At 46.0% G+C, this 17,393-nt stretch overlaps 1 protein-coding gene across 1 annotated transcript in view; it reads right to left on the bottom strand.

The window, feature by feature from the left end:
- The window catches only part of myom3 (myomesin 3), a 163,500-nt gene that overhangs the window by 64,777 nt on the left and 81,330 nt on the right, over positions 1–17,393 (bottom strand). Inside the window, exons 23-26 of the mRNA XM_068011058.1 lie at positions 14,701–14,807; positions 14,574–14,618; positions 12,497–12,633; positions 8,957–9,101 (exon numbers count right to left, since the gene is read on the bottom strand). Of these exons, the coding sequence (XP_067867159.1) occupies positions 8,957–9,101; positions 12,497–12,633; positions 14,574–14,618; positions 14,701–14,807 (434 nt within the window). The remainder of the gene's footprint in view (positions 1–8,956; positions 9,102–12,496; positions 12,634–14,573; positions 14,619–14,700; positions 14,808–17,393) is intronic.

Genomic DNA, 17,393 nt, shown 5'->3' with positions numbered 1-17,393 from the left:
CATCCAGTACATCGTGCAGAGTTCACCCCCTCTCCAAACAGTACATAGTGCAGAGTTCACCCCCTCCCCATACAGTACATAGTGCAAAGTTCACCCCCTCCCCAAACAGTACATAGTACAGAGTTCACCCCCACCCCATACAGTACATAGTGCAGAGTTCACCCCCTCCCCATGCAGTACATAGTGCAGAGTTCACCCCCTCCCCATACAGTACACAGTGCAGAGTTCACCCACTCCCCATACAGTACATAGTGCAGAATTCACCCCCTCCCCATACAGTATATAGTACAGAGTTCAATCCCTCCCCAGACAGTACACAGTGCTGAGTTCACCCACTCCCCATACAGTACACAGTGCAGATTCCACCCACTCCACATACAGTCCATAGTGCAGAGTTCACCCCCTCCCCATCCAGTACATCGTGCGGAGTTCACCCCCTCCCCATACAGTACACAGTGCAGAGTTCACCCCCTCCACATACAGTATATAGTACAGAGTTCACCCCCTCCCCATACAGTACACAGTGCAGAGTTCACCCCCTCCCCATACAGTACATAGTGCAGAGTTCACCCCCTCCCCATCCAGTACACAGTGCAGAGTTCACCCACTCCCCATACAGTATATAGTACAGAGTTCACCCCCTCCCCATACAGTATATAGTACAGAGTTCACCCCCTCCACATACAGTATATAGTACAGAATTCACTCCCTCCCCATACAGTATATAGTACAGAGTTCACCCCCTCCCCATACAGTACACAGTGCAGAGTTCACCCACTCCCCATACAGTATATAGTACAGAGTTCACCCCCTCCACATACAGTAGAAAGTACAGAATTCACCCCCTCCCCATACAGTATATAGTACAGAGTTCACCCCCTCCCCATACAGTACACAGTGCAGAGTTCACCCCCTCCACATACAGTATATAGTGCAGAGTTCACCCCCTCCCCATACAGTACACAGTGCAGAGTTCACCCCCTCCCCATACAGTACATAGTGCAGAGTTCACCCCCTCCCCATACAGTACACAGTGCAGAGTTCACCCACTCCCCATACAGTATATAGTACAGAGTTCACCCCCTCCACATACAGTATATAGTAAAGAATTCACCCCCTCCCCATACAGTATATAGTACAGAAGTTCACCCCCTCCCCATACAGTACACAGTGCAGAGTTCACCCACTCCCCATACAGTATATAGTACAGAGTTCACCCCCTCCACATACAGTATATAGTAAAGAATTCACCCCCTCCCCATACAGTATATAGTACAGAAGTTCACCCCCTCCCCATACAGTACACGGTGCAGAGTTCACCCCCTCCCCATCCAGTACATTGTGCAGAGTTCACGCCCTCCACATACAGTATATAGTACAGAATTCACCCCCTCCCCATTCACTATATAGTGCAGAGTTCACCCCCTCCCCATACAGTGCAGAGTGCAGAGTTCACCCCCTCCCCTGACAGTACATAGTGCAGAGTTCACCCCCTCCCCAGACAGCACATAGTGCTGAGTTCACCCCCTCCCCATACAGTACATAGTGCAAAGTTCACCCCCTCCCCATACAGTACATAGTGCAGAGTTCACCCCCTCCCCATACAGTACATAGTGCAGAGTTCACCCCTCCCCATATAGTACATAGTGCAGAATTCAACCCCTCCCCATACAGTACACAGTGCAGAGTTCACCCCCTCCCCATACAGTGCACAGTGCAGAGTTTACCCCCTCCCCAGACAGTACATAATGCAGAGTTCACCCCCTCCCCATACAGTACACAGTGCAGAGTCACCCCCTCCCCAAAAAATACATAGTGCAGAGATCACCCCTTCCCCATAAAATATATAGTGCAGAGTTCACCCCCTCCCCATACAGTACATAGGGCAGAGTTCACCCCCTCTCCATACAGTACATAGTGCAGAGTTCACCCCTCCCCATCCAGTACATAGTACAGAGTTCACCCCCTCCCCATACAGTACATAGTACAGAGTTCACCCGCTCCCCATACAGTGCATAGTACAGAGTTCACATGCTCCCCATACAGTGCATAGTGCAGAGTTCACCCCCTCCCCATACAGTGCATAGTGCAGAGTTCACCCCCTCCCCATACAGTACATTGTGCAGAGTTCACCCCCTCCACATACAGTATAAAGTACAGAATTCACCCCCTCCCCATACAGTATATAGTACAGAGTTCACCCCCTCCCCATACAGTACATAGTGCAGAATTCACCCCCTCCCCATACAGTATATAGTACAGAGTTCAATCCCTCCCCAGACAGTACACAGTGCTGAGTTCACCCACTCCACATACAGTCCATAGTGCAGAGTTCACCCCCTCCCCATCCAGTACATCGTGCGGAGTTCACCCCCTCCCCATACAGTACACAGTGCAGAGTTCACCCCATCCCCATACAGTACACAGTGCAGAGTTCACCCCCTCCACATACAGTATATAGTACAGAGTTCACCCCCTCCCCATACAGTACACAGTGCAGAGTTCACCCCCTCCCCATACAGTACATAGTGCAGATTTCACTTCCTCCCCATCCAGTACACAGTGCAGAGTTCACCCACTCCCCATACAGTATATAGTACAGAGTTCACCCCCTCCACATACAGTATATAGTACAGAATTCACCCCCTCCCCATACAGTATATAGTACAGAGTTCACCCCCTCCACATACATGAAATAGTACAGAATTCACCCCCTCCCCATACAGTATATAGTACAGAGTTCACCCCCTCCACATACAGTAGAAAGTACAGAATTCACCCCCTCCCCATACAGTATATAGTACAGAGTTCACCCCCTCCCCATACAGTACACAGTGCAGAGTTCACCCCCTCCACATACAGTCTATAGTGCAGAGTTCACCCCCTCCCCATACAGTACATAGTGCAGAGTTCACCCCCTCCCCATACAGTACACAGTGCAGAGTTCACCCCCTCCCCATACAGTATATAGTACAGAGTTCACCCCCTCCACATACAGTATATAGTAAAGAATTCACCCCCTCCCTATACAGTATATAGTACAGAGTTCACCCCCTCCCCATACAGTACACAGTGCAGAGTTCACCCCCTCCCCATACAGTACATTGTGCAGAGTTCACCCCCTCCACATACAGTATATAGTACAGAATCCACCCCCTCCCCATTCACTATATAGTGCAGAGTTCACCCCCTCCCCATACAGTGCAGAGTGCAGAGTTCACCCCCTCCCCAGACAGTACATAGTGCAGAGTTCACCCCCTCCCCATGCAGTACATAGTGCAAAGTTCACCCCCTCCCCAGACAGCACATAGTGCAGAGTTCACCCCCTCCCCATACAGTACATAGTGCAAAGTTCACCCCCTCCCCATACAGTACATAGTGCAGAGTTCACCCCCTCCCCATACAGTACATAGTGCAGAGTTCACCCCCTCCCCATATAGTACATAGTGCAGAATTCAACCCCTCCCCATACAGTACACAGTGCAGAGTTCACCCCCTCCCCATACAGTGCACAGTGCAGAGTTTACCCCCTCCCCAGACAGTACATAATGCAGATTTCACCCCCTCCCCATACAGTACACAGTGCAGAGTCACCCCCTCCCCAAAAAATACATAGTGCAGAGATCACCCCTTCCCCATAAAATATATAGTGCAGAGTTCACCCCCTCCCCATACAGTACATAGGGCAGAGTTCACCCCCTCCCCATACAGTGCATAGTGCAGAGTTCACCCGCTCCCCATACAGTGCATAGTGCAGAGTTCACCCCCTCCCCATACAGTGCATAGTGCAGAGTTCACCCCCTCCCCATACAGTGCATAGTGCAGAGTTCACCCCTCCCCATACAGTACATAGTACAGAGTTCACCCCCTCTCCATACAGTACATAGAGCAGAGTTCACCCCCTCCCCATACAGTACATAGTACAGAGTTCACCCCCTCCCCATACAGTGCATAGTGCAGAGTTCACCCCCTCCCCATACAGTACATAGTGCAGAATTCACCCCCTCCCCATACAGTATATAGTGCAGAGTTCACCCCCTCCCCATACAGTACATAGTACAGAGTTCAGCCCCACCCCATACAGTACATAGTACAGAGTTCACCCCCTCCCCATACAGTATATAGTACAGAATTCACCCCCTCCCCATACAGTATATAGTACAGAGTTCACCCCCTCCCCATACAGTACATAGTGCAGAGTTCACCCCCTCCCCAAACAGTACATAGTACAGAGTTCACCCCCACCCCATACAGTACATAGTGCAGAGTTCACCCCCTCCCCAAACAGTATATAGTACAGAGTTCACCCCCTCCCCAAACAGTACATAGTACAGAGTTCACCCCCACCCCATACAGTACATAGTGCAGAATTCACCCCCTCCCCAAACAGTACATAGTGCAGAGTTCACCCCCACCCCATACAGTACATAGTGCAGAGAGTCACCCCTTCCCCTTACAGTACACAGTGCTGAGTTCACCCACTCCCCATACAGTTCGCAGTGCTGAGTTCTCCCCTCCCCATACAGTACATAGTGCAGAATTCACCCCCTCCCCATACAGTACATAGTGCAGAGTTCACCCCCTCCCCATACAGTACATAGTGCAGAGTTCACCCCCTCCCCATACAGTACATAGTGCTGAGTTCACCCCCTCCCCATCCAGTACATAGTGCAGAGTTCACCCCCTCCACATACAGTACATAGTGCAGAGTTCACCCCCTCCCCATACAGTACATAGTGCAGAGTTCACCCCCTCCACATACAGTACATAGTGCTGAGTTCACCCCCTCCCCATCCAGTACATAGTGCAGAGTTCACCCCCTACACATACAGTACATAGAGCAGAGTTCACCCCCTCCCCATACAGTACATCGTGCAGAGTACACCCCCTCCCCATACAGTACATAGTGCTGAGTTCACCCCCTCCCCATCCAGTACATAGAGCAGAGTTCACCCCCTCCCCATACAGTACATCGTGCAGAGTTCACCCCCTCTCCAAACAGTACATAGTGCAGAGTTCACCCCCTCCCCATACAGTACATAGTGCAAAGTTCACCCCCTCCCCAAACAGTACATAGTACAGAGTTCACCCCCACCCCATACAGTACATAGTGCAGAGTTCACCCCCTCCCCATGCAGTACATTGTGCAGAGTTCACCCCCTCCACATACAGTATATAGTACAGAATTCACCCCCTCCCCATACAGTATATAGTACAGAGTTCACCCCCTCCCCATACAGTACACAGTGCAGAGTTCACCCCCTCCCCATCCAGTACATTGTGCGGAGTTCACCCACTCCCCATACAGTACATTGTGCAGAGTTCACCCCCTCCACATACAGTATATAGTACAGAGTTCACCCCCTCCCCATACAGTACACAGTGCAGAGTTCACCCCCTCCCCATACAGTACATAGTGCAGAGTTCACCCCCTCCCCATACAGTACACAGTGCAGAGTTCACCCACTCCCCATACAGTATATAGTCCAGAGTTCACCCCCTCCACATACAGTATATAGTACAGAATTCACCCCCTCCCCATACAGTATATAGTACAGAGTTCACCCCCTCCCCATACAGTACACAGTGCAGAGTTCACCCCCTCCCCATACAGTACACAGTGCAGAGTTCACCCACTCCCCATACAGTACACAGTGCAGAGTTCACCCACTCCCCATACAGTATATAGTGCAGAGTTCACCCCCTCCACATACAGTATATAGTACAGAATTCACCCCCTCCCCATACAGTATATAGTACAGAGTTCACCCCCTCCCCATACAGTACACAGTGCAGAGTTCACCCACTCCCCATACAGTATATAGTGCAGAGTTCACCCCCTCCACATACAGTATATAGTACAGAATTCACCCCCTCCCCATACAGTATATAGTACAGAGTTCACCCCCTCCCCATACAGTATATAGTACAGAGTTCACCCCCTCCCCATACAGTACACAGTGCAGAGTTCACCCACTCCCCATACAGTATATAGTGCAGAGTTCACCCCCTCCACATACAGTATATAGTACAGAATTCACCCCCTCCCCATACAGTATATAGTACAGAATTCACCCCCTCCCCATACAGTATATAGTACAGAGTTCACCCCCTCCCCATACAGTACACAGCGCTGAGTTCACCCACTCCCCATACAGTTCGCAGTGCTGAGATCTCCCCTCCCCATACAGTACATAGTGCAGAATTCACCCCCTCCCCATACAGTACATAGTGCAGAGTTCACCCCCTCCCCATACAGTACATAGTGCAGAGTTCACCCCCTCCCCATCCAGTACATAGTGCAGAGTTCACCCTCTCCCCATACAGCACACAGTGCAGAGTCCACCCACTCCCCATACAGTACACACTGCAGAGTTCACCCACTCCCCATGCAGTACACAGTGCAGAGTCCACCCACTCCCCATACAGTACACAGTGCAGAGTTCACCCCCTCCACATACAGTCCATAGTGCAGAGTTCACCCTCTCCCCATACAGCACACAGTGCAGAGTCCACCCACTCCCCATACAGTACACAGTGCAGAGTTCACCCCCTCCCCATAAAGTACACAGTGCAGAGATCACCCACTCCCCATACAGTACATTGTGCGGAGTTCACCCACTCCCCATACAGTACACAGTGCAGAGTCCACCCACTCCCCATACAGTACATAGTGCAGAGTTCACCCCCTCCCCATACAGTACACAGTGCAGAGTTCACCCACTCCCCATACAGTACATAGTGCAGAGTTCACCCCTTCCCCATCCAGTACATTGTGCGGAGTTCACCCACTCCCCATACAGTACACAGTGCAGAGTCCACCCACTCCCCATACAGTACATAGTGCAGAGTTCACCCCCTCCCCATACAGTACACAGTGCAGAGTTCACCCACTCCCCATACAGTACACAGTGCAGAGTCCACCCACTCCCCATACAGTACACTGTGCAGAGTTCATCCCCTCCCCATACAGTACACAGTGCAGAGTTCACCCACTCCCCATACAGTACATAGTGCAGAGTTCACCCCTTCCCCATCCAGTACATTGTGCGGAGTTCACCCACTCCCCATACAGTACACAGTGCAGAGTCCACCCACTCCCCATACAGTACATAGTGCAGAGTTCACCCCCTCCCCATACAGTACACAGTGCAGAGTTCACCCACTCCCCATACAGTACACAGTGCAGAGTCCACCCACTCCCCATACAGTACACTGTGCAGAGTTCATCCCCTCCCCATACAGTACACAGTGCAGAGTTCACCCCCTCCACATACAGTCCATAGTGCAGAATTCACCCACTCCCCTTAAAGTACATAGTGCAGAGTTCACCCCCTCCCCATACAGTACACAGTGCAGAGTTCACCCACTCCCCATACAGTACATAGTGCAGAGTCCACCCACTCCCCATACAGTACACAGTGCAGAGTTCACCCCCTCCACATACAGTCCATAGTGCAGAATTCACCCACTCCCCTTAAAGTACACAGTGCAGAGATCACCCACTCCCCATACAGTACATAGTGCAGAGTTCACCCCCTCCCCATCCAGTACATTGTGCGGATTTCACCCACTCCCCATACAGTACACAGTGCAGAGTCCACCCACTCCCCATACAGTACATAGTGCAGAGTTCACCCACTCCCCATTCAGTACACAGTGCAGAGTTCACCCCCTCCACATCCAGTACACAGTGCAGAGTTCACCCACTCCCCATACAGTACACTGTGCAGAGTTCATCCCCTCCCCATACAGTACACAGTGCGGAGTTCACCCACTCCCGATACAGTACACAGTGCAGAGTTCACCCCCTCCCCATACAGTACACTGTGCAGAGTTCATCCCCTCCCCATACAGTGCATAGTGCAGAGTTCACCCCCTCCCCATACATTACATAGTGCAGAGTTCACTCCCCTCCCCACCTCTGTGGCACCAGCTATCCCTGGACGGGAAAGTGAAGGTGTGTGAGTGCCGCACCTCACTCTGAAGATCAGAAACTGAAGGTAAGATCACTGTGGATAACATTTTAATTCATGCAAAGATTCCTGTTGGAGAACAGAGGAGGGGCCGCCATGGAGCTTCCCCACTGCCGGGAACATTGGGTCCAGCATTCCTGACGTCGGGCTCCATGGCAGCCACTGCCACTCTGATTCTTCAGCATCCACCCCCACCCCAACTTCCCCGCTCCCCCGCCCACCTCCTCCCCACCCCTGCACCGCCATGGACCCGATGTCGGGCTGGGAACAAAATCCAGGCCAAAATCCTTCACAGTGAGAAATGGATCCTGAGCAGTAGCAGTATTAGAATTCAGGGACGTGACTGAACATATAAATTTTGAGGAGACTAGTAAAGATGGAGAGAAAGGTTATACAAGGTGGAGCTGGTTCTAGGGAGAGTTCCAGATTGCAGACTGTGAGGAGAAGGGAGGGGAAAATCTATAAGATTGCAGATTTGAAAGAGTTGAGGATATGAGCTGGGCAGACAGTTGGGGGAGATTACAAAAGTATCAATTGAACAAGGCCTTTGGGGGAACTTAAAAATCCAGATTTTGAAGTCAGTGTGTTAGGGAATGGGGACCCAGTAAAGGTAAATGGGAGAATGGAAGTCATAGACGAGTGGGCCTAAGACTGGACATGATATGGATGTTAGAGCTTTCGATGATTCAAGCTTTAGGTAGAATATTGTCTGGTGGAGAAGCCTGGAGGTAATAAAGACATAGGTGAGGGTTACAGCAACTGTGAAATGAGGGAGAATGAGGCAAGGTTATGGAGAATAACACCAAGGCAAAGCACTGTTGGATTCAGCATGTGGGAACCAGAGGAGTGTTAACACCTTGAATTAGTTTCACAACCTGGAAATTCAACACAATGTTTGATGAGTGACTTCATTATCTCTCATGAATGCAAAAGTGACAGTATAATTACAAAACAAATGGAAGAAATCAATATTAACTTACTTTCATTAATCAGGACCAATGTGAACTGACCCTTGGCTTTTCCATCCTGTAGCTGGGCAGTGTAGGAACCTTCATCTTCTTCAGAGAAGTTTTGAATGATCATTTCTATAATCCCATTGGCTTTATCAAAATTAATTTTGTGAGTCTGTGTGGAAAAGAATCAATTTTTTGTCATTTTCTTTTCAACCTCCAATCTTTCATTCCCTCTCTATTTGTCTTTCTGTACCTGATTTGACATTGAATTCACTCACTTTATATTTTAATTTTTATTTACATTTTCTTCTCATTCCTTGTGCTGTTTATTTCACAATTCCTCAATCTGATTGGCTCAGGAGATGCACAGTTGTTTGTTCTGTGCACTCAGGTCCGCGGTGCCCTCTTTCCCTCATTGCGTTGTCAGCTCACACTTCCAGCAGCTTGGCATATAAAACTTTTTAAACCTTAATGTGCTAGGGCAAGTCTATCTCATCATTCAATGCCCTGCTACAGCAAATTATGGCCTATTAATATAGAAATCAATATTATTCAACTCCGACATTGATACAAAACTCAAGTGAAAGCAATGGGTGACAACATTCAACTTAGATGAAGAAAGCTGACTGAAACTCAATGATCTCTGCAGAATGCAATATGTTTGCTCACGGCTACTATCATCTTCAAGAAATCATTTGATTCATACATACTGGAGGAACCCGCTAACCGAGGGCACTCTTGATTTTCCCCATGGATCATTAGTGAGGATAAAACTATCAAATTCAGGTCTTTTCTCTGACCTAACAACTTCACATTGTTTACATTTTTATGTCTTTCATTACTTTTGTGTGTTAACAGCTACAATAATCACAATGATTTGTTGATTGAAGTATTGGCTGTACCTGTGAACACTGTCTACAGTGCATCATCAATCTGTCAAGGTATTTTAGCTTGTAATTATTTAATTTCTTTTGCCAATTTTCTCCGCTCTGCCTTGTGTGAATATGTCAGCTCCCACTACAGTTCCATGTACTACCCTGCAGTATCTTGTGTGAATATGTCAGCTCCCACTACAGTTCCATGTACTACCCTGCACTATCTTGTGTGAATATGTCAGCTCCTACTACAGTTCCATGTACTACCCTGCACTATCTTGTGTGAATATGTCAGCTCCTACTACAGTTCCATGTACTACCCTGCACTATCTTGTGTGACTATGTCAGCTCCTACTACAGTTCCATGTACTACCCTGCACTATCTTGTGTGAATATGTCAGCTCCCACTACAGTTCCATGTACTACCCTGCACTATCTTGTGTGAATATGTCAGCTCCCACTACAGTTCCATGTACTACCCTGCACTATCTTGGTCAAGCAGTGATTCCTCATGATTGAGCCTGAACTGTGAGTGCTGGAAGCTATTTGATTATGAGACACAAGATCATCACAGCTGAGCCCAAATCTTGTCTACACGCTACAAACACACTGCACTTTCAGAAGAGGTTCCTGGATAGATGCCAGGATTGGGAAGAATATTGGTTAATTACTCCCATCCCCAGCCGAGGCCAGCTGTCACATCAACACTTTTTAAAAATCCATGCACAGGATTTCGGCATCACTGGCAAAGCCAGCATTTATTGCCAATCTCTAATTGCCCTTGCAGAGCTGGTGGTGAGCTGCCTTCCAGCTGTGTGAGTTGCTAGGCCATTCCAGAAGGCAGTTAAGAGTCAACCACATTGCTGTGGGTCTGGAGTCACATGTAGGTCAGACTGGGCAAGGAGAGCACATTTCTTTCCCTAAAGGGCATTATGGGTTTTTACGACAATGTGGTAGTTTCATGGTTACCATTACTGAGACTAACTTTTTATTCCAGATTAATCGAATTTAAATTGCCCAGCTGCCATGGTGGGATTTGAACTCTTGTCTCTGGAGTATTAGGCTGGATCTCTGGATTACTAATTCGGTAACATTACCACTATGCTACCATGCCCTGTAGTATTCAAAATATTTCTTTGATCTTAGATGATATTACTTTGTTAATTTATTTAATAGATGGTTCTTCTGATCTAATGGAACTGGTCTGATCCAGATTGAAGCTCAGGATGTTTGTCATAAATGCGCAAAATGTTTTTATCTCCCAGTTGATGGCCTGTAATTTAAGACATGTATTTTGTGAAGACAGTTCTATTTGTTCAGAAAATACAAACATCTAAGAAATCCCAGAGGGGGTATTTCTGATACGTTAACAAATTAAAAGTGAAGCTTTGAGATGGAATTGGAGTTCTTCAAACAGCAGTTAGTGAAACCAGATCATGAAGTTTGCAATGAGTGTTAAGCTTTGAGTTGGAATGAAGGCAGTGATGTTTATTGTGCAATATCAAATGTTTGACAAATTGACAGACCCAACAATATCAGAGGCTTTGCTTTACCAGGGTACTTAACCCATTAACTATATTGACATTGTGCTTATTTTATATATACATAATATTTCTATATAGTAATGGTATTTGCTGATTATTGGGTTGTAAATAAAGTTACCTGTTGCCTTCATGTAAAAATCTCCAGTTTGTATGGTAATGTTCACCGTTGCATGTGGGTCATGTGGGTGTCACTTAAACCATTAATTTTCACCTCCGTATCATTTTTCGCCCAACTTTGCCCCTGCCTCAGCGTATCTGCTGCTGAAAACCTCATCTATGCCTTTGGTATCTCTAGTCTTTACTATCCCAACACATTCCTGGCTGGTCTTGCACATTCCATCCTCTGTAAACTTGAGGTCATCCAAGCTCAGCTACGTGTGTCCTTACTTGCACCAAGTCATGTTCACCCATCACCCCTGTGCTCGCTGACCTACATTGGCTCTCGGTTAAGCAATGCCTTAATTTTGAAAAATCTCATCCGTCTTTTCAAATCCCTCCATGGCCTTACCCCTCCCTATCTCTCTCCTCCAGCCCTTCAATCTTCCGAGATATCGGCACTCCTCTAATTCCGGCCTCTTGAGCATCCCCGATTTTAATCGCTCCACCATTGACGGCCGTGCCTTCAGCTGCCAAGCCCTAACCTCTGGAATTCCCTCCCTGAACCTCTCCACCTCTCTACATCACTTTCCTCCTTTAAGACGCTCCTTAAAACCAAGTTTTTGATCATCTGCCCTAATATCTCCTCATGTGGCTCTGTGTCAAAGTTTGTTTGGTAAAGCTCCTGTGAAGTGCCTTGGGGCATTTTACTATGTTAAAGGAGCTACATAAATACAAGTTGTTGGTGTTAGTACTGGGAACACATCCCTGTAAGGAGAACTTGTAGAGTGTAAATGTCAAAATTTACAGGAACAATTGTTACACCATTGACAGGAATGTGACCAAGCATTCGACAAAAAAAGGTGACAGTTTACAATAACTGAAGACGTACCTCAGGATATCTTTGTTTAAATATTTAAACAAAATAACAACATCTAAACAGTGGACTTGCTTTAAAAACACTACTTAGCCAAACAAAAAAATAAAAAAGCCACCAGAAAATGGAGCTGAAGATAAAATATTGTAGATTTAAACTATGAAAGAAAGGTTACCGGAGTGCTTGAAACTTCCTTCTCATTAAAGATAAATCGTAACTGTGCAGCTGGAGATAAACTCTCAACCTGTAACCAGAGTCGAACGCCCCCCTTCTCAAGAAGCTCAACAGCCCAATTAGATTTCACACGAATTACTGAAAATAACACAAACCAATTGAACTATGTTAACAGTTTTTTTGATTTAACAAATCACAAATAAATGACAATTCCACCATAGCTTTAATTACTGGCAATAATAATACTCCCTGTTCCATATCTTAGCACAAGGCCATGCACATTGTATTTCCATCACTTTTGCACATTTGTATTTATTTCTAGCAGATTTCCTGTGATGTTGCTCACAATAAATCAATAACAGGAGCAGGCAATTTATTATTTTGCGTCTAAGATGTATTTGTATTTAAGTGGACCTGTCTTTTTAAGTGTTACGACCGAGGTGGGAGGAGTGTACTTTTTTTCTAGTTCCACTTCTCCACAGGTCACAACATATATTTAAATGTTTACCCAGTTACTGATACGGTCAATCATATACTCTATTTTTAATCCCAGAATAAAATACAACAACCAGGTTTCTTTAATAAACAACAAAATTATCAGTTTATTATAAAACAAGACTTAGTCAGTAATGAAGAAAAGCATTAACACACAGATTGAAATGTGAAAGTTCCCTTTTTATACTTTGAATGTGGGGTCGGGAGAGGCCCTCCAGCTCCTCCCGTCTCCAGGTAAGTATATTTTAAACACTTTCCCATTAACTAAACTGTTCCCATTAACTTATGGTACAAGGACTAGATTGAGGGTTTTGGGCAAGAGTTGCAAGGGGAATATGCGGAAGAACTTTTTTACACAATGGGTGGTAATGACCTGAAACTCGCTGCCAACAAGGACGATGGAAGCAAAGACAATCAATGACTTCAAAATGAAATTGGATGGCCACTTGAAGGAAATAAACTTGCAGGGATACAGGGATCGAGTGGGGGAGTGGGACTGACTGGATAACTCCGTGGAGAGCCAGCATGGACCCAATGGGCCAAACGGCCTCCTTCTGTGCTGCAAAGGACTCTATGACTTACCTTGTTGGCTGCCACCCTTTAGGAACTAGCTCATAAGGAGGGTATGCTGCTTGACCACCATATTAGAGGCTCAACAAGCCATTTGGTGCTTGAAAAACATGCATTGGGCATTCAAAATTCTAGGCCATGACATCTAGTAAAACTTAAATCACGTTTGTTTAAGTGCAAAGTATAGTCAACACTGAGTAAACTGATTCTTCTGCTCTCTGTGGTTACTCTATCTGTAAAACAGTCCCATTCACAATGGAGCAACATGACAGATGTTGGCAACGTAAGTTCCACTTAGTGTAAGATCTCTTCATGGTAAAACAAAATAGGGAAGCCAGGATTATGAACCTGAGATTTAATGGTCAAATTCAAACTTTTGCATTCTACTCTACTATAGATTTTCAACCTTTCTTACAAACACTTTTTCTCAAAGGAAGATAGATTTTCATTTTTATAGCACCTTTCATGACCACAGGATGTCCTAAAGCACTTTACATCCAATGAAGTACTCATGACATGAAGTCACTGTTGTAATGTGGGAAATGTGGAAGCCAATTTGCACACAGCAAGCTCCCACAAACAGCAAAATGATAATGACCAGATTTCCAGTGATGTTGGTTGAGGGATAAATATTGGTCAGGACCAGGGAGAACTCCCCTGCTTTTCTTCAAAATAGTACCATTGGTTCTTTTACGTCCCCCTGGGAGGGCAGACGGGGCTCTGTTTAACGTCTCATCCAAAAGATGACACCTCCAACAGTGCTGCACTGGAGCATCTGCCTAGATTTTTGTGCTCAAATCTCTGGAGTAGGACTTTGACCCCACAACCTTCTGACTCAGAGGTGAGAGAGCTACCAACTCAGCCATGGCTGACACAGAAGAAATCTGAAGATCTAGGTAGAACCCAGTACTGATGGCTTTAGTTTTGGTTACTGCATAGTTGCCTATTGATAGCACCATCATATTTCAACAACTGAATAGAATAGCAAAGTTATAACAGCAGGAAACACTTACATGGATTTCTTTTTTGATGGCTCAGTTTCTTTAGACTCTGTAGCTCTGAAAAAAAGGTTTAAACCTTAGACTTCAAATGAACAAAACTGACTAATTTGATAATTGTAAGATTAAAGATACAGTTTACCTTTGTCTGTTAAAGTATGACTGGATGAAACCCCATCAGTGCCAGTTACTACAACAGAATAAGTACCCAAATCCTCTTCTGAAGGGTCAATCAAGATCAGTTTCGATCTGGAAAAAGAGAGATTTCATGGTCAACATAGGCAGCTCTTAAAGTTGGCAAAGCTACCCCAGAATTATTTCATTTTCTAATTGGTGTATGACAGAAGAGATGGAGATGCAGAACAATGTTTTAGAAATGCCTCTGCATGATTAGATAGAGGCAGAGAAGTGCTTAAAATAAGTCAAAGCAAACATTTGATTTGCAGTACATTAATAAACAAGTCTTGGGCTTCAGAAGGAAAATGTTGGGGGAAGAGTTGTGAAAGATTTCCTCTGCTCACTGTGTGTTGTTGACATTGGAATCAAAGCTGGAAAATTTTCCACATTGACTTTTTTCCAGTTAAACTATAGAGGTTTCTAAAAAATGTATTTCCTATTTGCTAGAATCAGAAATTGAAATCACTAACATATTGCCAACCAGAAAAAAATTCTCGTCAGGTTAAACTACAGGACATTAAACAACAGCAACTCCAGTCTCAATGACTCCCACTGTAAATATGCTCAACTGAATCCCCAAAACGAACTAATTAGCAATGAACTATCCAATACTTAGCAACAATTGCAATTACGTGCGCTCGATAACAATTACCCACACAATTCATTTAACTGATCACCTACGTTAGCAGAATACAGGGTTTATTAAGTAGAACATTCTGTAAATAACAACATAGTTTCTTTTCAAAACAATTCATATTTCTCACAGTTTGTTAGAAAATTATGTACATTTAAAATAGAAATTTTAACCAACTTCACTCTCCGGACTTCCCTCTCCATTGTGATTGCTTATTGTAAATACTGTCCTTTAGCTGGGAGGGTAAGTGAGTGAATGCTAGAGACCTCCAATAAAGTTAGGAATTGATTCTCTGAAGTTAAGGGCTCTTACCTGGTGATCCCGATGGTGCTGGAAAATAATTTTAAAAGTTTACTGGTTAACAAATAGTAGTTTCTTTTCTTTCCTTATGTCACTTTTTCTTTTCTGATGCTAAAAATCTTTTAAGGCAACCAAAAAAGTTCACACATTAAGATCAGGAAGTGGAGAGTAAAATGCTGCAAACATGAGGAAGCTGGAAACTAAATGGGAAGAGATTGCAAATGGAAAGTAAAGATAAAACAATTGGCAGCAGAACATTTCCTTTTCAGTCTGCCAGAATTCGAGATTAATTCTCCTCATCATTGAAGTGGTGGCAAGTGGAATTTTCCAATCCTGGATCAAGAATAGACCATACATTTTGTTTTGTTAATTTCATGGGATGTGGGCTCATTGGCCAGGCCAGCATTTATTGCCCATCCCTAATTGCCCATGAGAAGGTGGTGGTGACCTGCCTTCTTGAACCACTGCAGTCCGTGTGGGGTAGGTACACCCACAGTGCTGTTAGGAAGGGAGTTCCAGGATTTTGACCCAGCGACAGTGAAGGAACAGCAATATAGTCAGGATGGTTTGTGGCTTGGAGGGGAACATGCAGGTGTCGGTGTTCCCATGCATATGCAGCCCTTGTCCTTCTAGTTGGTAGAGGTCGCGGGTTTGGAAGGTGCTGTCTAAAGAGCCTTGGTGCATTGCTGCAGTGCATCTTGTAGATGGTACACACTGCTGCCACTGTGCGTCGGTGGTGGAGGGAGTGAATGTTTGTAGATGGGGTGCCAATCAAGCGGGCTGCTTTGTCCTGCATGGTGTCGAGCTTCTTGAGTGTTGTTGGAGCTGCACCCATCCAGGCAAGAGGAGAGTATTCCATCACACTCCTGACTTGTGCCTTGTAGATGGTGGACAGGCTTTGGGGAGTCAGGAGGGGAGTTACTCGCCGCAAGATTCCTAGCCTCTGACCTGCTCTTGTAGCCACGGTATTTATATGGCTACTCCAGTTCAGTTTCTGGTCAATGGTAACCCCTAGGATGTTGATAGTGGGGGATTCAGCAATCATAATGCCATTGAATGTCAAGGGGAGATGGTTAGATTCTCTCTTGTTGGAGATGGTCATTGCCTGGCACTTGTGTGGCGCAAATGTCACTTGCCACTTATCAGCCCAAGCCTGGATATTGTCCAGGTCTTGCTGCATTTCTACACGGACTGCTTCAGTATCTGCGGAGCTGCGAATGGTGCTGAACATTGTGCAATCATCAGGGAACATCCCCACTTATGACCTTATGATTGAAGGAAGGTCATTGATGAAGCAGCTGAAGATGGTTGAGCCTCAGATACTACCCGAGGAACTCCTGCAGTGATGCCCTGGGGCACAGATGATTGACCTCCAACAACCACAACCATCTTCTTTTGCGTTAGGTATGACTAGTCGGGGCGGGTTCGGGTCGGGTCAGGCTCGGGGCAAAATTGGAGGGACTCGGGCTGGGTCGGGCTTGGATCTGCTGTGGTTTGGTTGGGTTCGGGTCGGGTTCTTTTTTCCCGAACTGAGCAGGCCTCGAGTCTGTGGGACAGCTCTCCCAAATTTTGCACAAGCCCCCAGATGTTAGTAAGGAGGACTTTGCAGGGTCAACAGGGTTGGGTTTGCCATTGTCATTTCCGGTGCCCAGGTCGACTCTGGGTGGTCTGTCCAGTTTCATTCCTTATTGACTTTTTAGCAGTTAGGTGCAACTGAGTGGCTT

This window comes from Heterodontus francisci, chromosome 31 (assembly GCF_036365525.1).
Source record: "Heterodontus francisci isolate sHetFra1 chromosome 31, sHetFra1.hap1, whole genome shotgun sequence".
Taxonomy (NCBI): Eukaryota; Metazoa; Chordata; class Chondrichthyes; order Heterodontiformes; family Heterodontidae; genus Heterodontus; species Heterodontus francisci.
The sequence above is the reverse complement of the archived record's forward strand: the minus strand, read 5'-3'. Positions and strand labels throughout refer to the sequence as shown.